This window comes from Trichomonascus vanleenenianus (assembly GCF_965637985.1).
Source record: "Trichomonascus vanleenenianus strain CLIB 3782 genome assembly, contig: TRVA0_004S, whole genome shotgun sequence".
Lineage (NCBI taxonomy): Eukaryota > Fungi > Ascomycota > Dipodascomycetes > Dipodascales > Trichomonascaceae > Blastobotrys > Blastobotrys vanleenenianus.
In genome coordinates this window covers 378,820-397,686 of record NW_027481883.1, presented here as the reverse complement: position 1 = coordinate 397,686, position 18,867 = coordinate 378,820, and the positions used below count along the sequence as shown (strand labels likewise).

The window sequence follows — 18,867 nt, the reverse complement described above, 5'->3', positions numbered from 1 at the left end:
GGGGAAGAGTCGTCCCGATCCAAAGCTAGTTATATGGACTCGAGCTGCTGCTGGATCTCTTCGAGCTCGGCCTTCGCGCCGGCGTACTTCTCCTGGAGCTCTTCGTACTTCTTCTCCCACTCGTCACGCTCCTGCTCGACCGAGGCGACCTTCTTCTCAAAGTGCTCCGCCTTGATGTCCGTCTGTCGCAGCTTGTCGGTAGTCTCCCGCAGGTTGCGCTCAGACTCCTCAAGCTCCGTCTCAATCATCGAGATCTTCTTGGTCAGCGACTCGTTCTGCGTGCCGTGGGCCACGCCCTCGTCGGCAGCCGTCTTGGCCTCCTGGAGCTTGGCCTCCAGAGCCTCGACCTCCGCCTCCAGTGTCTGGTTCTTGTGCGTGAGGGACGCAATCTCCTGGTCCTTCTGGGTCAGCTCGTCCTCCAGCGTGGTGATCTTGGCGTGGTACTCGTCAGCCTTTTCCTGGGCGGTCTCGGCGTCGAGCTTGAGTGAGTTGATTTTCTACATCCCCAATTGTGTTAGCACTGCGTCCAATTACACCCTCACTCCCCCCAAAAACACTCACCTCTCTGAGCTTATCCATGGTTAGTTGATGGTAGTAATGGTGGGTTGTTGCAACGTCAGAAGGTTTTGGATTTTCGGCAAAGGGGGAGGCAAGGGGAGGAGACGTGGCTTATGAAGCGCGACCCGCGTGCGCGCGCCCCGTGGTCAGGGGGTTGGCGGTGACCGTCTATCGTCAGGCGATGCTTCAACAAGCTGGCAATCTACGTGGATGGGGGACATTTATACTTGTAGCAGGTGCCGTTATTTGTTTAATTGGCTTATGTACAGTAGCTGTATCGTTTTTGTGATGGTGGCGATGAGATGCCTCCCCGCCGGCCCACAGGACAGCTTCTATTGCTATATATATAATACACAAGCACGCTGAGATCATCCGGGATATTCCTACGGCTAGACTATACCGTATAGCATATATATAGTACATAGAGTATATATATTATATATATTATACAGTAACATATACATTAATGGGGTAGATCTTCATACCGTTTTTTGTACTCTCTTTACAATAACGCATTCCAGTTATTACAACAGTAGATATGTAGACCATGAATAACTGGTATAAAACCATGTACCAATATATCATTCAATTAGTAATCAGTAAACTTGATTGTCATTTCTATTATCCGCCAAACATTATCCGGTGGTTAATATAATGGAATGTGATGGTACTGTATATAGCGGCACACTGCATATTTAAAACAGGCGGCTGCGCTAAGACAGCTCGCCGCACAGGGCGCCCATTGAGGCAGGAGGTAAACAGTCTCCCAATGCGGAGCGCTACAGGAGGGTAAGGAAGCTCCATTGGGCTGAGACATGTACCCATTTGGAATGCCCCTGGACCATTCAGTCTGTGTGTTTTTGAAAAACTCAATGTATGGGCTTTTATGTTTTTTTTCCTCAATTTAGCCCCTGTTTGTCGGATTTTTTTCTTTACATTGGTATTCTTCCACCTGCTTGTCAAATATAATCCTACTGAACTAGAACAAACACAAGATCTTCAATCCCCCAAGATTATTATTGTTTTTTTTTGGCATTTTGGAGTTTGATACCGCTATTTGGTTCATAGACCACTACGACATACGGCACCTTCATAGTTGAAGCATTGAAAATTGGCGACGAAAAAATGCCATTTGCGACCCCTTCCTCTCCAACTAAACGCGCAGTCAGGCCTAGCGGATCGAACATGAACCTCTCAAGGCCACAGACGCCTCACATGCTACGACGGCCGGCCTCGTCCGCCTCGATACGATCGCCAACTCCGCAATTCAAAACTCGCCCGGGCACTCCTAGCGGCCAGAACTCCGTCTACAATTACACACCCCCATTGGGCAGCACTAGCAGCACATACTCGGGCAACATCAAGGTAAGCATAAGAGCCAAACCTTCGGCGGAATCAGACTCTTTGTGGGAAGTGTCTCCTGCTCGCAATTGCGTCTCCAATAAAGACGTCGGCGAGTTCGCGTTTGACAACGTATATGACGGAACTGCTTCAAATGAACAGGTATATGACCGCAGCGTCCGCGAGCTGGTGTCCAACGTCATGTCTGGATTCCACGGTACCGTTTTCGCCTACGGTATGACGGGCTCCGGTAAGACGTACTCTATGCAGGGCTCCTCTGATAACCCGGGTATCATCCCGCTCTCGGTCCAGTCTATCTTTCAGCACATTTGGCAGGACATCTCGCGCTCCTACAGCGTCAAGGTCGCCTATCTCGAAATCTACAACGAGCACCTTAATGATCTGCTGAATCCCGGATCAAACGGAGATGACATCAGGCTCAGGGACGACAGCGTAAAGGGGGTCAGGGCTCTGGGTCTGCGCGAGGTCGAGGTGTCCTCACCCAACGAACTGCTTGAAACAATTGCCAAGGGAGATAGTGTCAGGAAAACCGATGCCACAGAGTTCAATGCCCGAAGTTCGCGGTCTCATGCTGTTGTACAAATATCTATTGACTCCGTGCCCAAATTGGAGACCCCTTCTTCGACGAAACAAGTTTCAACCCTCTACCTATGTGATCTTGCTGGTAGTGAGCGTGCTGTGTCCCAGGCCGAGCGAAGAAAAGAAGGTGCGTATATTAACAAGTCCCTGCTCACCCTCGGTACCGTCATTGCGCGACTCTCCTCACCGTCGGGATCCAATGTCCATGTGCCGTATAGAGACTCGAAGCTTACCCGACTGCTCCAGCCCGCCCTTTCTGGTAAGTCGCTTGTCAGTGTTCTGTGTACCATTCAGACTGGCAGCTCATCTTCATACACAGAGACCGTTTCCACGCTGAGATTTGCCGCGAGAGCTAAGAATGTCGTGGTCAATGTCAAGCGCAATGAGGAGCCCAGCTTGGCCGATGCCAAAACAATTGAGCGACTTATGCAGCAGATTGAGGCCCAGAAACTCGAGATTGAGCAGCTCAGATTGGGCGGTTTTTCATCCGCTTCATCTGCTTCGTCGTATTCGCCCTCTTCGGCAAGCTCGGCAACATTCTCTACTGTAACCCCTGCAACTTCAACATCTGGAACTCCTCCTCCTCCGCTTCCCCAAGCAACGCTCACCTCGTTTGCCACTCAGATCGCTCAACTAGAAGCCGAGAACAAGATTCTAAACGAACGAGTAGAGCACCTGACTCGTTTATGTGACGATTCGCGCCTAGATGAGGTTTTGGGTCTTTCAACGGGAGACTCTGACTCGGATACCGGCGACCGTAAACAGAGCCAGCAAATTGAGGAGTACAAGTCGTACATCTCGCATCTGGAAAAGCAGTTATACCAGCAGGAGCTGTCGCATCGGACTGTCGGTGGCACGCTGTCGAACCGGTCGTCCATGTCCACTGAGCAAGCTCAGAGCGAGCTTATTCAGGACCTGCAGGAAGAAATTGACGAACTGCGAGAGAGCAATCAGGACAAGGATCGAATCATCGCAGCACTGCGGTCCCTTAACAAGCGTAAAGAGAATTTGGCTTCATATAGCGCCTCCACTTTGCCCCCGAATGGCTATTCATCGCAGTATTCGCGGTACTACTTCTCTAGCCGCACGGCGCCAGACTCGCTTTCCAGTAGCCACAGCGATACCAACGAGGACAATACCCTGACGGATATCTTGTCTCCGGTGAAGAGCTATGTTTAATCTTGTATTTATTTTGCATTGGCACCGATTAACTAGATATTTATTTTGTTTTAATAATACCTTAGACTTTACCTCGCAGTCATTCATGTTTATCGGCAATATTAAAGAAAAATTGAAGTCGCTGCGGCAGATACGATTTGTTGCGGCCAATTATAGATGATAATAATTATTCGTTCTAGCCCATATATGACTGGTAGACTTTTCGTAAATGCTTCAGCTTGTTGCATTCAGTTGAATAATCGTCAACCGATGTTTCGACCCCTTTCACGCATACTAGCAATGCTGGACCAAACGGGTTTGAATAGTCATCTTCGACCATGAACTCCCGCTCAATCGCCTCTCTCACTCGGCGCTTTGCCAGAAGGTATCTGTCAAACTTCTCAAGCCATTGCCTGCTTATCGCAGACAATTCCTCCTCAGGTAGGGCAGGTGCTCTCTGGGACCGATACTGTTCAATTCTCATGGTGTGCTACAAGTCAAATGACATGTCCGGCGTAATACAGGCGGCCAAGGTGATTATTCATAATTACTCACAGAAATTAAAAATTAAATAGATTTTTTTTTACAAGCATCGCTCCTCGAACTTAAGGTCGTTGAGTGGACCAAGACCAACCAAAGCTCGCATAAGGTTCTCCAGACCAGCTCGCTGCTTGTTAAGACCGTTGACTGGATCATAGCCTGGTCGGGTCAATGGGGCCTTGAGCCAATAGGAAAGGAACGAGAGAACCGAGTGGAAGCCGTGGTATTCAGCCTCGCCCTCCTTCTTGTAGGAAACTCGGGAGAGGAACTCAGCAACAACCACCAAGTCAATGATCAATGGCGTAGCAAGAAGAGAGTCCTCGCAGACATTGTGGATAGAAATGGTGTTATGGCCACCGAGCATGAGCTCAGAGTGGTACTCGTCCATGGCGACCTTGGAGTCACCAACAGCTGGGACGTACTTGATGACAATGCAATGGTCAACAGTCTTGCCCTTCTTGTCATTGTAGAGAAGATGGTTGGACTCGATCATGTCATCAACCACAGAAGACTTGGAGATCTCCTTGGATCGGAACTGCTTTGGAGCAGACAGGTTGTAGCCATCGTTGTTGCCCAAGTGGTTGTAGGAGGCAATGGAGACCGGTCGGATACCAGCATCGACCAAGAACTGGGCAAGCACAGACTTCAGCTTGGTCTGGCCGGACTTGAAGTCATCACCGCCAATGAAAGCGTTGTGCTTCTCGGCAAGCTCAATGCAGCCTGGCACGAAGGTGTTCTGTGGGGAACCATTGATGTATGGGACGCCCTCGAGAATGGAGGCAATGGCAAAGATCGTGGATGGAGAGACCTCCTCATGGGACTCCTTGACGCTCTTGAGGAGGTTCTCGGCGGTGTCGTTGACACCCTCGATGATGTCGGCGTATCGCTCAGTGTTGGCAGTCCACAGCACAATAACCTTGTCGACACCGTTCTTTTCCTTGAAGTTTTGGATGTCGGCTCGGATGTGCTCGACGTGGGCCCACTTGTCGTCGCCTGCGATGACATTATCGGCTCGCTCGCCCTGGTTGGCGGCGATGAAGTCTGGGTAGTAGATGGATGGGAGCGGCACAATTGGCTCAAGGTGCTTGGCGACCTGTCTCTGGAGATCGTAGTCGAGGACCTCAGCGCGCTTCATGGCCTCAGCAAGGTTGGCCTTGTTGATATCCCAGCCGCCAATGATAAAGTCGTTCGGGTGAACCATTGGCACAATCTCATTGAATGGCGCGTAGACGTCCTTGCCATTCTCGTCGACACCAAGCTTGACGGTAGCAGCCTGGGTGACGGAGCCGTAGTAGTTTGGCTCAATGATCCCGTTCTTAGTGTGGAACGAGATCTGGTTTCGGTTCGCCTCAATGGCAGCAGTGAAGGTGGAACCATTGTTTCCACCGAGACCGACAAGCATGATACCAAGCTTTGGAACCTTGGTACCGACCTTGAACTCGTAGTCGACGGAGGTTGGAGTCACCTTGTACTTACCGTCCTGGGTCTTTCGGACCTGGGCGTTTTCGTACTTGTAACTCGAGAAGATAGCGTCCTCGGCGATTCGCACCTTGTCGGAAGCGACCTCGACCGAGGTATAGCCAGACTTGCCAGCAGCTCGGGCAGAGGCAGCGGCGTCGGCAGCGGAGTATTGAGTAACAGATGGGGCCATTTTTGGATTCAAATTAATAGAAGAACAGGTTGAACGAGTTGTTACAACTTGATATACCACCCGACTTTGGAGCAGAGGATTGGTATGGGTGGTGGGCGGAGCCTAATAGATTCGAAAACGTGGTGAATGTGTGTTAAGTGAAGCTGGAAATCAACCGTTTACCAGCTTGCAAAGGAGTTCAATTGAATGAAATTCTTAATTGACTATGGAGAGCAAAAAAAAAAAGTCTCACAAGGGAGAAATCTCAGTGCTTAAATATCCCTCGCCAAGCAGATCCCAAGGGTTTCGCAATTGTTGGTTTAGAATTGGCCATGTAAGCTGCCCAACAAGTCTCCTCTCAAGCCAGCCAATGATCGTTATCCATTCCAGCAAAAAAGCGGCACTTAAGGCTCTTCCGGCAAGACTGGCCTGCACCTCAATTTGTCTTAGTGCCGATACACTCCCCTCGCTGGAAAAAAGGGGCCTACGAGGACCATGGGGTCCCCCAGACGGCTTATGAGCCTCACGAGCCTCTTCTGAGCCGCGCGGATCCCCCTGAGTTTCGACATGACGCTCTGACGAAGTCGAACGGTGCGAATTGACCGCGGTTTCGATTTTTGGCCCTCCTTCAATGGGGCCCTTGCTACTTTGAGTAAAGGGAAGGGCCTGCGTCAGCCAATGAGCGGCCGTGCTCGGGGTTGGGCTCCGGCTGCACACCGCGGTCTCCCTGCCTCGTTATTACCCAATTGGGAAATGCCCCCGGCTTAACTACGGGCGGAGCGGGTCCGAGACATTTCTGGACTTCAATGTACGCTTACAGCGTAATACACAGTACAAAGGCCTTTTCGGCCGCGTTGCGTAGACGACCGATGAATCCGACTACTGTACTGTACTCACGCCGATTCACTCAGTTACCCCGGACGTATTGATATCATTTCGATTGATAGAATGATAGTACAGTGTAGTATGACTTCAATGCCATTATGATCTCCCAAAATTTTGCCGGGTTGAATAGTACCGCACTATTACCAACGAGGCAGTGCAGAAATGCGACGAGTTCTTTTTAGATGCATTGCGCCATGTGAAAAGTATGGCCTATTCGTAAGCCCCCACGAAATGGTATATCCGGTATATCAACGAAGAGCCGGTAAGGATCATAACAATCTGTAACCAGTGACAAGTCCGGCTGTAATCAGTAGATGCAATTTCGTTATCATAATGAACTACCTACGTCAGTATTTGTATTAGTATGTACCTCAGTGGGTAGCTGCAATGGATTAGATAGCTAAAGATCACCCAGGAGCCACTTCTCGCTAGCAAAGCATGTAGGAGAAGACATTTCTGCTTCATTACCATCTAGGACGTGCCACATCTCCCTCTCCTGAGGTTCCTCTTGCGTTCCCATACATTCATCATTGGTCTTAATGTCCAACTGAGTGGATTTGGATGCATCTTGCTTCATATCATCAATACCTTGTTAGTTACACGCACACGGCTTAAATTTCATGAATATTCACATCTGGCTTTAAAGAGATCTTGGCCTCAGTCGTCTCCTGACTCGACATCTTCCTATTTCCTATGAAATCATGTCAAGAGGTTATCTCACCCACTTGAAGACATTCCTTCCTCCCCCCCCCAATGATCGACCTCCACGCTAACCGTCTCCTCTAGTGCTTCTCATCTAACTTCTACTAGTTATTATCTGGGGTCATCCTACCAGTTTACTGAAATAAGCAGCTTAGAGGAATAAATAATTCATTCAACTATATATACGAGTCCCAATCGTCTTACATAGCACCACCTCGGAGTCGAAGCACCAAGTGCAAAGTCGACTCCTTCTGAATGTTATAGTCAGACAGAGTTCGGCCATCCTCGAGCTGCTTACCAGCAAAGATAAGTCGCTGCTGGTCTGGTGGGATGCCCTCTTTGTCCTGGATCTTGGACTTCACATTGTCAATGGTGTCAGAAGACTCAACCTCGAGGGTAATCGTCTTACCAGTCAGAGTCTTGACAAAGATCTGCATACCACCTCGCAGTCGCAGAACCAAGTGCAAAGTAGACTCCTTCTGAATGTTGTAATCAGACAGGGTTCGGCCGTCCTCTAGCTGCTTACCAGCGAAAATCAGTCGCTGCTGGTCTGGTGGGATACCCTCCTTGTCCTGAATCTTGGACTTGACATTGTCAATAGTATCAGAAGACTCAACCTCAAGAGTAATCGTCTTGCCCGTCAAAGTCTTGACGAAAATCTGCATACCACCTCGCAATCTAAGAACGAGGTGGAGAGTGGACTCCTTCTGAATATTGTAGTCAGAGAGCGTTCGGCCGTCCTCGAGCTGCTTACCAGCGAAAATAAGTCGCTGCTGGTCTGGTGGGATACCCTCCTTGTCCTGAATCTTTGACTTGACGTTATCAATCGTATCGGAAGACTCCACCTCGAGGGTAATGGTCTTACCGGTCAAGGTCTTTACGAAAATCTGCATACCACCTCGCAGTCGCAGAACCAAATGCAAAGTCGACTCCTTCTGAATGTTGTAATCAGACAAAGTTCGGCCGTCTTCGAGCTGCTTACCAGCAAAGATAAGTCGCTGCTGGTCTGGTGGGATGCCCTCCTTGTCCTGAATCTTCGACTTGACGTTATCGATAGTGTCGGAAGACTCGACCTCAAGAGTGATGGTCTTACCAGTCAAGGTCTTTACAAAAATCTGCATACCACCTCGCAGTCGAAGCACAAGGTGGAGAGTAGACTCCTTCTGAATGTTATAGTCGGACAGAGTTCGGCCATCCTCGAGCTGCTTACCAGCAAAGATAAGTCGCTGCTGGTCTGGTGGGATGCCTTCCTTATCCTGAATCTTGGACTTGACGTTGTCAATCGTGTCAGACGATTCGACCTACGAAAAAAACCGTTAGCAAAGCTATACAGCGGCAAACAACAAGTAGCAATAATAACATACCTCTAGAGTAATGGTCTTGCCGGTCAGAGTCTTAACAAAAATCTGCATTGTTCAGTGGCTTCTATTACTGAAAATTCGATGTAAAAGTTAAATGAAAAAAAGGAAAAGAATAAAACGGAGTGGGTAAAGGTTGTATTTATAATGGTCGGCCAATTTGGGTGGCGGTACAACACAATGGCACGTCTTACCCAAGATCTTGCCTTATCGGTGCTGCAGCCGTAAATTGTGGAACACCTTAGAAATACCTTGTTGCTCGCCCCACGTCGATTTGCATTTACCCGTAGCGCCGAGTCGGGCAGATGTTTCCCGCCATGGAGTTTTTCTGCACCAAATTCCCCGTTTCTCTCCTTTTTCGGTTTTTTTTTTTTTTTACTTTGGCTAGATCTTCCAATCTCGAGGCGGTTCCGTCTTCTTCCACATGGTCGCTTCCGAGCTTCCCCATATGTGGGCCTGGCTGCCCCCCCATGCAGGTCATCCGACAGCCAAAAGTGGGTTAGCTCCGTTTGCGCGCGCGAAATGGCTTCATTCGACTTCAGTGAGGAGGCCTCTGTTTCAGCCGTTCGATGACGTTCGTTAAAGTTCTCTCACCCATGGCTCTGGCACAACGTAGGAAACCAGGGGGTTCAGAGGAAAGGGATATTATTACTAGGCTTGTCGCATTCAATATTGATTGTTCTCTGAATATAGGCGTGGATAAACGCGCGGCGGCGGTGTAACGATTACGATCGGTTAGTCACTGTCCGATATCCGAGCGGAATGAATAGGGACGGAGGAGGGTCTGGATGATGATCAAATGGGATACGAGGAAAAACTTTTTCCCTTGCATTGATTGACAATTATAGCAAAACCTTTCCAAATATTTCTCCGAGTCCGAAAGGGATTAATTTTTTTCCCCTGAATACTTTGTATTTTTAGCATTCCGCCGGTTCAGTTAGTTTTTGTCCAGCCAGCCCGAACCACTACTGTATCAATTATGGGCAGTACCGGTAGTTTACCACTGGGAAACCGTAGAAATCACGTAGAGCAGTTTGTTCAATTGGCTTCAAGGGACCTTTCAGTTCTATTCTAAATAAAAATTTACATTCGTTACACATTAATATACCCACCATCTGTGGCATTACTATTCCGTAGATTGGACACTCTGGTGAAAACGCTTCCAAAGAAGGACTTTACAGTGTCAACTGCATCCCCAAGACGCTCGTTAATAGTCTCATTTGCCGGCTCCTGAGTCACCGCTGCGGTAAATGGGCGATCCTCATATCGGTCAATGCTAGGCCGCGATGGGTGCGTAGCATTCGCAAAAGCCGAGTGTCTCTCCAGTCCATGGTATGCAAATCTGCTTCGAGGGTCAGAGAGAGCCCTGGATACTAGCTCTCTGCCCTCAATCATGGAGCCAAATGACTCTCCACTTTCATCATTGTCATCGAACGACAGTCCGAATCCAAGGAAGTCTCGCATCTTGTCATAGAAATGGAACAGAGTAAGCGCCATGGGCAATACGATCAATCGGGGCAGCCAATCATTGAAATAGCTGCCCAGAGGAGTCAGGTTAATCGACTTGCCGAGGAACTCCTCAAACACAGATTCTCGTGATGAAATGAGATTCAAGTAGTTGTAGCTCAACGGAACAGTCAGTCGGCAGGCATACATAGCGTAAAATAGCAGCGAAGACATGTCACTGGACCTGTGAACTAAAGCGTAGACGTTGAATACTCGGATTCGAGTCAAGCTGGAAAATGCTGCCCAGCACATATAGCCGAGGATCAGCGTCGACAGCAACTGCTGCCAGAGGCCATAGCTGGCCCTGATCATGTAGTTAACAATCGAGGCCTTCGTGCCATGGGTAACCTCAGACCAGGCCAGAATGACAGAAATACCTGCCAAAACGACCGCGACCGCTCTCGAGAAACCTGTGTGTACTTTGGTGTAGTACAAGTACGCCATTCGAGGAGAAAATCGCGTTTTGCTGAATCTAAACACAAGCGTCCGTTCCGTTTGGGCATTGAGGATATCCTCCGCTACTGAACAATCTTTGAGTAGTTTCTGCCATTCTGCCTCGTGTCGAATCAGCCGAGACTTAGTCCTGTAGAGTCGACTTGAAAGGCTCGAAAGGTATTCTTTTCCAATCATCGTTGGGTCCACCGTGACTCTTGCGGAGCCCCTGTACCGAGTCTCAGGACCCATCTCAACGTCGTCTAGCAGTTCGTCAATCCACTCCACAAACGGCCCGTCTTTGTACTGGGCCAGTGCTTTGATCTCCGCTACGACATCTGCATAGCCCGACTGAGCCTCAGCGAAAGCGTCGCTTATCCTAGTGGCTTGCTTATACCAATGGTTCAAGAACACCTTGGGATCCGCGTCATTCCACATGGCCCGCGGAAGGTTTACCAGACCATGACCCAGCATCCAAATAGCAAGCACCAGTGCATAGCAATGCGCAAGTGCAATAACCAGAGACTTGACTGAACCCAGAGTAAGCCCCTTAGTAGTGATGAGCATGTAGAACAACCCGACTATACCAGCCGCAAGCATAAGCAATTGGTACCGGGCATTTTGTCGCAGAGCTTGGAACAGCTTCTTAGTCGGCTCATGGTACCCAGATTCGATATAGCTTTGCAGAACCGGCAAAACAGCCCATGTAAGTGCAAACGCAAGCCAGTAAATCACCCTCCAGATCACTAACCGGGTATGCTCGCTCAAATAGAACATCGGATGGTTCGGATCCGATGAAGACATCAGATCTATTGGCACCAGCACGACGATTGAACTGGGGATATAAACCGCCAGGAAGAGTGGTACTAACACGAAGAGTGGTATTCTTCGGAGCTTGGAAAACAGTCGAATACCCCAGAGCACGACAACCCCGGTCACGATAAAAGCTAATAAGACTAACAGCCACTGTAATCAAGTATATTAGCACTACCATCTTTTCTAGACGAATTTGGCTTACCATCGTTCTAATATTGGTTTCGTTGCATTTACCACGGTTGGAATTGGTAGTTTCGGAGTTGTCAATGAATGTGCGCTATCATCGGCGCCGCGCCCTCACCACTTACATATCGCGCCACGGAGTGTTTTAATCCACCGCCTTTAAAGGTATGTATGGATGATAAATTGGCAATTTTTTTATCCCCGTAGAAAACTGTGTCAAATGGTATATTGTTGATAGAGTTATTTTTGGTTATGCAGCTTTTGTTATCTATTTAGGTTGTACGGTGGCGGAGGATAGATGGTCCTCGGAGTGCCTGGATGGTACGTAGGGGTTATTGATCAAAAAAAATACTCATTACCATTTTCATTCAGTCATTATTCATAATCGTAATATTACATCATCTATATCTATACTATTTTCAAATTATTGCTTGCCCTTACCAATCTGTTTCTTCTTCCGTTTCGAGTCGTTTTGTCGACGGCTAGTAAATCTCTGTAAAGCAATTGGTAGCTCCTGATCGATAATTCTAGCCCGATCCGTGTAGCTGACCGAACTGGAAGCAGATGGTACTCTATCAAGTTCCCCTTTTTCGCCTATCTGCGGGAGGCTCTGGCTCACCATTGGTCGAATTCCAAGTTCTAGGTTCGGACGGTTGGGCTCACCAAACATTGAGAAAGACCGTTGGCCCGTATGCTGGAGCTTTGAATCATTTCCCTCCATATCGGAGTTGGTAGTCGTTCGAGTGTTTGACCCTGGCTGCAGATTATCGTCGTGTGACGCTCCTGCTGCCCAGTCTTCGTAAAGCGGTCTGCTCAGGAATCCAAACCGGAACTCGTTTACTCCGACAATGAGCTTGGTCAACTCAATCAGTTCTTCAACATACTCGACAATCTCTTCAAGACCCGCGCTGTTGGCACTCCAACTCATATACTTGTGCTTCACCATATTATGCCGATGATCATCGGTGGGTATCAGCGGATGCAGGTTACTTGGCTCCTCAATGCGGATATCAGTCATACTCGGGTGTCTACTATTGTTTCTGCTCTGCACCTGACTCGTAAACCGACTAGTCTCTCCAGCAAGCATCTCCCGTACTCGATTAACCACTCGCAAATGAGCCACCCGGGAGCTGGGTAAGAACTGAGGCAGAGAACTCTTGGTTAGCAAAGCCTGCTCCAACGCTCGTAGAGTAGACGTCAAGCACCCGTAAAACTCGCGTCGGTATATATAAACGTAAGGCTAGTTCCAAGTTAGCATCTCTCATAATAATCAAGTTGGTTCGTATACTTACTCCAAGGTCCTCAATAACTGCAGAACCATACTTTTTTCGCATAAAGGCGATGTTTTGGAACTTGTCGACGATCTGGTGCAGTACAAAAATAATCTCACCATAGATCTTCTCGCGGCTCGAAAATGATCCCTTCAGTCTTGGCTCTCTCTCCGTCGCTTCCCGGTATACTTCCGCAGCTACTAGTGCTTTCTTTGCCCTCTGAAACAGCTTGTTGCAGCGTTGGTCGACAATAAGATGCAAATCGGGGGACGGGTATTCCGCAAGATCGATGCCCTGAGAAAGTGCGCCCTCGAGGCGAGCACAGCATTGGATTGCAAAAGCAACCGATTTGACCATCTCCACTCGGGCTTTCACAGGGTAAATTGAGATCTGAACCAAAATAGCAGCTGAGCTACCAACCAGCATTGTGATGCATCTCTTGGCAAAGTTCGTTAAAATCGTCCCCGGAATAGTGGGCCTAACAGTTGACAGGATCACAATATTGCACGACACGATAGCAACTGTTGCAGCCTTGGGAAACGGCGATCTCAAAAGGAGATAATAAGCTGGCAAAACGCCAATGGCTAGCATCACAGTCATAACATAAGGGTCAGCTCCCCAGCTCCCGGCGACATACGTCGCATATCCCCACGCAGAACCAAGAATAACTCCAACGGATCGCGATAAGAAAAGGGTATTTGTACTGCCAATCGAAGACTCGAGCGAGATTGCCGCTACGAATCCACACCAGGCACCTCGGATGTCAATATACCATTGTCGCATATTAGGGCTGAATGCCGGGAAACTAATCAGCATTAACAACAGCGTAAAATTAAATGCATATCGAACATGCTTCTTATAGCGGTTAGGAAACTCGACAATGTCAGCTATGATATTTCTGGCAGAGGTAGAGAATCTCTTCCATTTAGCTGCTGCCAATATCCGGAACATTCTGCCAATGTCTTTTCGCACTGATGGTTCCTCCTTTTCTGTCTCTTTTTCGCTGGGTTCAATCGGTTCAGATGATTTCTGTGGATCCTCATCTTTATAATATCTCTTACTTGTGCTTTGGACATCGGCCTCTTTTTTCTCTGCCTCGCCAGTAGCGAGGTATTTAAGAAATAGCTTACGTGACGAAAGCCCGGAGAACCAAAGCCCTCGGCCGTACCAGCCTTTGGCCTGCCGCCGGTGGCATATCTCTAGAATGTCTCTGCACTCTACAAGTATTTGGTTTGTGCTGTTAGCGAACTCGCGGAGATTCATAAGAAAAGATGATATGAGGAAGAATTCATCACGGGGCATGAGAAGCTCTTCGTCCAAATTTTCGCTCTCCCCTTCTAGCACAATTGACTCCAGCGATTTGGGGACCCATTCGTCGTAATCGCTGAGCGCACGAGCCATCTTCTGCAGTGTGCGGTCAATAACTTCCATCGTAATATCAACGTTATTCAAGGCAGCCGGGGTTCGGTCGGCGAGGGTCGATTTTGAGCCGGCAAATGTCAGCAATTCAATCTCATCTTCAGGAACATCGTAGGCGTAAGCTATCGAACGCTTGATGGCGTTTAATGAGAGTGAAATGGCATTAGAGAGCGTCAAGATTGGGTCCCGAACTGAATCGAGAAACTGCAGCAGCAAATCCTTATCTCCGTGCTCAATCTCCTTGTGCGGCTTTAGCGCTTCTATAAGCTCGTCAGGGGACATACTTTCACTTCGTGTGGCATGGTGATGATGGGGTGCATCATCGGACTCGCCCGACTCTTCACTTCCCGTGCTGTTATCGCTTTTTCTTCTCCCTCCGTCACGCTCGAGGTGGCTATATCCAAGCAAAGCATATTCCAGCTCGCAAGCGCCAGTTAGAGCATTTGAGCTTACCACTGCATTCTTGAGTGTTTTGACCATGGGTTTTAGTTCCAGCGGCGACATGAAGGAGTAAGAAATCTCAAATGCTGATTCTTCCATAACAGACTTGCATGTAATGAGGTTATTTCTATCGCGTGACTTTTGTTCCTGGAGGGTTCCTAAAGAAATTATTGGTCCTTTGGCGGGTTCCACTTCGGTATCAACCTTACCGAGGAAGAAAAGCACCGAAGTGTTGAAATGCTCATGCATGCCATTGAGCATCTTGATAACGGAAGTACCCAAGTATGTCGAGCCAAATTCGGGGAAAACAAACAAACTCACTACGGTACTCACACCAATTGCAATGGTGATTGGAATGGCGAAAGTTTTGGCCAGGACTCCTGGCGGAATCGTTAAACTCGTCAAAAATCCGAAATGCACTACGAGGAAGAACAAGAACACGAGTAAAAATAACCTAGGAGCCAGACTTCGAACAAATCCATGGACAAAAAGCACGAGGATCTCTATTACTGCCAAAAACCCGAGCGCTTGGGTTTCTCCTGCATTTAGATTGATCTTGGAGGCAATGAAGTGAATAAGCACGAGGAACGCTACTCCAGTGCCAGCTCCGGTTAAACTGAGCACCATAGCCTCTATCATCGCGCCCAACCGTCTAGCTGGATGCACGTTGACAGCAATCATAGCCACCAGGAACGAAGATGTACCCATAGCCCTGTCCACTGGGTTGATCAAGCATAGAACGAAACATATTAGCGTCGTTAACGCACCCTTCAGCGTGCGCTTGAAGGTGGTTTTGTCTGCACCATACGGAACAGTGAGCTTTAATAGCGACTTTAGCGCTTCCTGTAGCTCCTTCCGCGTCTTCATTTCTCCATGATCTCTTACTCTCGACCTGTTTCCTCGAGAAAAAGGTAGGCTACGGACTTGTTGAGGTGGGGCGCATATCTGACTAATACTTGTGCAGTATAATTATGTCATCAACGTGCGGCTGTGTTGATCTGAGACAGCCTGGGCCATCGAGATCTCCAATATTATTTGGATCTGACTGTCATGAGCTCCCTGTTGAAAAAATAGACTCGAATAGAGAACTACACCATAGCGGCTGGTTTTATTCTCCGGTCCCTGGGCCGAGAAATAATAGCGTCTATGAGTTGTTTATTCATTAAAAAGGTCTATCATTAGAAATACAAAAACATCATCAGAAATGGTGCAAAAATTAGCAAATTAGGAACCACAGAAACTGCAGCGTTAGAGCCCGAGTGGCTGGTTTTAGTGCTACTAGCAGTCTGGCGGTGGACGGTCGAATTGGACGCGCCCGTCGTCTGAGCATTTGCAGAAACTGCAGTAGCAGATGCACTGGTGGTAGCGGCAGCAGCCATGGTGGTCACAGCCGACGTAAAAGATTTACTCTTTTCGTCATCATTTTTTAGAGAGGAATAGACAATTGAGTTTTCGGGAGTATCTGTTGTAGCGCAGCTCTTCTTCTGGGCAAATCCAACCCGCTGATTGTCCATGTCAAAGGCAGCATAAACTCCCTTGAGGAACATGTCGCCCAGGATCCATTGCGTGTCGCTGATATCCAGGCCCTGGATGTTCGACGCGCAGAGCCCGCTTTTGAGCTGCTCGCCAATATAGTCTTCTGGCAAGATGGGCCACTGGACACCGCTGAAAGTGATGTCGAGAGTCGTGTTCGTGTCGCACGGAATGGCAAAGTTCTGGCCATCCGTCTGGGACCCGTCAAAATAGCTGTGAAGCTTGAGCGCATCGGCTTTGGACATGACCACAAGCGTCGTGCCAGTGTCAACTACGGCGGTACGGTCGCCGCCAAAGTCGACCTTGTTGCCGCCCATGCTCGTGTAGTCGACAGGGATCTCCCACAGCACTGAGTTTTGCGTAACATCAGTCCACGAAATATCTCCCGTGTATTTGGACGAATCGAGGCCACCAATGGTGAGAGCGCCTTCGTCGCTCTGGTCCGCGGACCTTCCAAGATTAATGCCAAAAGTCTTGCTGGAGATGAGATTCTGCTCTCTCAGGGTCGAAATGATGGTTGGGAAGTCATGCGACTTGTCTTTGGCGGAGAGGCCCAGCAGGCCGTCTATGTCAAAGTTTGCAAACGTGTTGCCGGCGTTACTGGCAGCACCAAAGTCCATGATCGTCTTGAACCCAGCAATCGACATAACGTCGGTAAACACCTGACCTTCTACGTCGCCCGACGTGTAAGAAACAGAGAATTGGTGAGGGGTCGCCTGGGAGTGGTCGGACAGAGAGTTGTCGTACAGCTGGTGATCCTTACAGCTGTCAGAGGTGCAGTTCTTGCCGTAGACCCACGTATAGTACGACCCCGTGTCCACCACCAACGCGAACTTCTGATCTTGGGAGCCGATTTCAATGTCCACGTAGTAGGCAATGTCTTTTCCATCTTGGCTCACCTGGTCAGTGCCCGACGACTTGATTACTGGGGCCTTTTTGGTTCCGTCAATAACCTCGGCTACGAGGACCATAGCCCCCATGTCCTTAGACCCATGCTTAAGCGCTGAGATCGAGGACGTGCCCAATCCATCGCGCTTGGTCAGAGGGAAAGAGATCTCTGCAATCACTGTCAGCAGGCCCGTTAACAGCGGATATATAAACCGCATGGTAGAGTATCTAGGCTGGTCTTTTCTAGTCGCAATGCCGTAGTTAATGCAAATCCCGCTCAGCAGCTACCGGTACTAAACAAAAAAGCCTGGAGCGGAATGAAATAAATAGAAATAAATAAATAAAACGAGTGTAGGCCGACCAGCCAGCGTACTGCGGTATATTAGGGACAAATAGGAAAGGACTGGTAACGGTGTAAAACTAATATCAGAGTGGTCCAAAGTGTATATATACAGTTCAAAAAAAGGAGGTCAAAAACAAGCAAGGAGGTGGGCTGTATGATGATTGGCAACCACCCGCTGAAAAATGTATATGTATTCCGACCACCTCTTCCCTCGAATCGACCGGCTGCTGTTTCAAACGAGCTGAGTCCGTCCTGGGAACATGGTTCGTGTTTCGAACAGTTTTTTCCCTTTTGAGAAACTTTAGATTTATTGTGATCTCAGTCCGACTACGGGTGCCTCTAAGATCCGGCGATTTCTCCAGACTGACGTGCCAAATCGAAAAGAGGAGTACAGCTGCACCGCCATGATGTCAAAACACACATATGCCAACCTGCCAATGCCGTGGCGTACCGGTTTGCATGCGCGACCCGCGACTCAGGGGGGTTGGTAACCACGGCCCACACTGGCCAGCGGCATTAAACCACCCGTCCATCCTAGCTCCTTATGGTACTCGTGCATCAATAGCTGCGCGATGGAGATTACCGACAGGTCGTGTATATGCGTGGGGTGTAGTTTCCGTTTTCCCCTTCGGGATCTCTCTTCCTCCTTGCATAACCATTCATGCACCTGCGGAAGTTGCTCTATACTGAAAATGGTGATGTTGCACTGCATTTAGAGAAGCCGCACAATATTATTTCGCCTGCACGGCGTGAGGCTCGTGCGGCTCGGCCACTGTCAGCTAGCCAAGGGGATAACGGTGATTTTCGTAGCTTAGTCCATTGGTTTTTTTCATGTCAGGTACAGCAAATTTGAGACAGAGCACGTGCTACCTTTTACTTGTGTTTGAGTACACTACACGTATAGTACATGTAGACAATAGGCTGTTTTGAAATTGCTTGAAAAGGAAACTCATGTAACGCATACATCTATAATATGCTGAATTTATTAACAACCCCTGATCTAGAAATACCGATGGGCGGGGTGACGTCCGTACTACCGGTATTCTAGGGTTGATTTCCAATCACCGGTACTTCTTTTAATCAGTGAATAGGGCTTGAACAAGTTGACAAGGTTCATTATCAATACAGTGTAGGGAGTTAATGTCATTGTGGAGTATTCAAAATATCTATGTACGGTAAAAGCTCGCCATTTACTGTATACCTTTTAGAACTCCATGTAGGAATTGTCGAAGTTTGAACGCACCTCACAGGCACGGACCTTGT

General features: G+C 48.5%; 7 protein-coding genes across 7 annotated transcripts; 1 reads left to right on the top strand and 6 right to left on the bottom strand.

Annotated features, from left to right (window-relative positions):
• Positions 1 to 29: 29 nt before the first annotated feature.
• On the bottom strand, positions 30 to 579 carry TPM2 (tropomyosin; the record flags this gene model as incomplete). Its single annotated transcript, XM_076682777.1, has 2 exons — positions 30 to 497; positions 562 to 579. 2 exons carry the CDS (start codon positions 577 to 579, stop codon positions 30 to 32), a joined length of 486 nt encoding a protein of 161 aa, XP_076543139.1.
• A 1,194-nt stretch (positions 580 to 1,773) lies between these two features.
• KIP2 (kinesin-like protein Kip2p) lies at positions 1,774 to 3,678 on the top strand (the record flags this gene model as incomplete). The annotated part of the gene is made up of 1 exon (XM_076682776.1): positions 1,774 to 3,678. One exon carries the CDS (start codon positions 1,774 to 1,776, stop codon positions 3,676 to 3,678), a length of 1,905 nt encoding a protein of 634 aa, XP_076543138.1.
• A 562-nt stretch (positions 3,679 to 4,240) lies between these two features.
• INO1 (inositol-3-phosphate synthase INO1) lies at positions 4,241 to 5,848 on the bottom strand (the record flags this gene model as incomplete). The annotated part of the gene is made up of 1 exon (XM_076682775.1): positions 4,241 to 5,848. The coding sequence occupies one exon, from the start codon at positions 5,846 to 5,848 to the stop codon at positions 4,241 to 4,243; it is 1,608 nt and encodes a 535-aa protein (XP_076543137.1).
• Positions 5,849 to 7,614: 1,766 nt separating this feature from the next.
• Positions 7,615 to 8,826, bottom strand: UBI4 (ubiquitin; the record flags this gene model as incomplete). Its single annotated transcript, XM_076682774.1, has 2 exons — positions 7,615 to 8,715; positions 8,779 to 8,826. The coding sequence occupies 2 exons, from the start codon at positions 8,824 to 8,826 to the stop codon at positions 7,615 to 7,617; spliced, it is 1,149 nt and encodes a 382-aa protein (XP_076543136.1).
• Positions 8,827 to 9,864: 1,038 nt separating this feature from the next.
• Positions 9,865 to 11,731, bottom strand: TRVA0_004S03928 (LMBR1 domain-containing protein; the record flags this gene model as incomplete). Its single annotated transcript, XM_076682773.1, has 2 exons — positions 9,865 to 11,676; positions 11,729 to 11,731. 2 exons carry the CDS (start codon positions 11,729 to 11,731, stop codon positions 9,865 to 9,867), a joined length of 1,815 nt encoding a protein of 604 aa, XP_076543135.1.
• A 402-nt stretch (positions 11,732 to 12,133) lies between these two features.
• Positions 12,134 to 15,707, bottom strand: TRVA0_004S03906 (uncharacterized protein; the record flags this gene model as incomplete). Its single annotated transcript, XM_076682772.1, has 2 exons — positions 12,134 to 12,949; positions 13,002 to 15,707. The coding sequence occupies 2 exons, from the start codon at positions 15,705 to 15,707 to the stop codon at positions 12,134 to 12,136; spliced, it is 3,522 nt and encodes a 1,173-aa protein (XP_076543134.1).
• Positions 15,708 to 16,018: 311 nt separating this feature from the next.
• On the bottom strand, positions 16,019 to 17,479 carry TRVA0_004S03884 (pepsin-like aspartic protease; the record flags this gene model as incomplete). Its single annotated transcript, XM_076682771.1, has 1 exon — positions 16,019 to 17,479. One exon carries the CDS (start codon positions 17,477 to 17,479, stop codon positions 16,019 to 16,021), a length of 1,461 nt encoding a protein of 486 aa, XP_076543133.1.
• Positions 17,480 to 18,867: the final 1,388 nt, after the last annotated feature.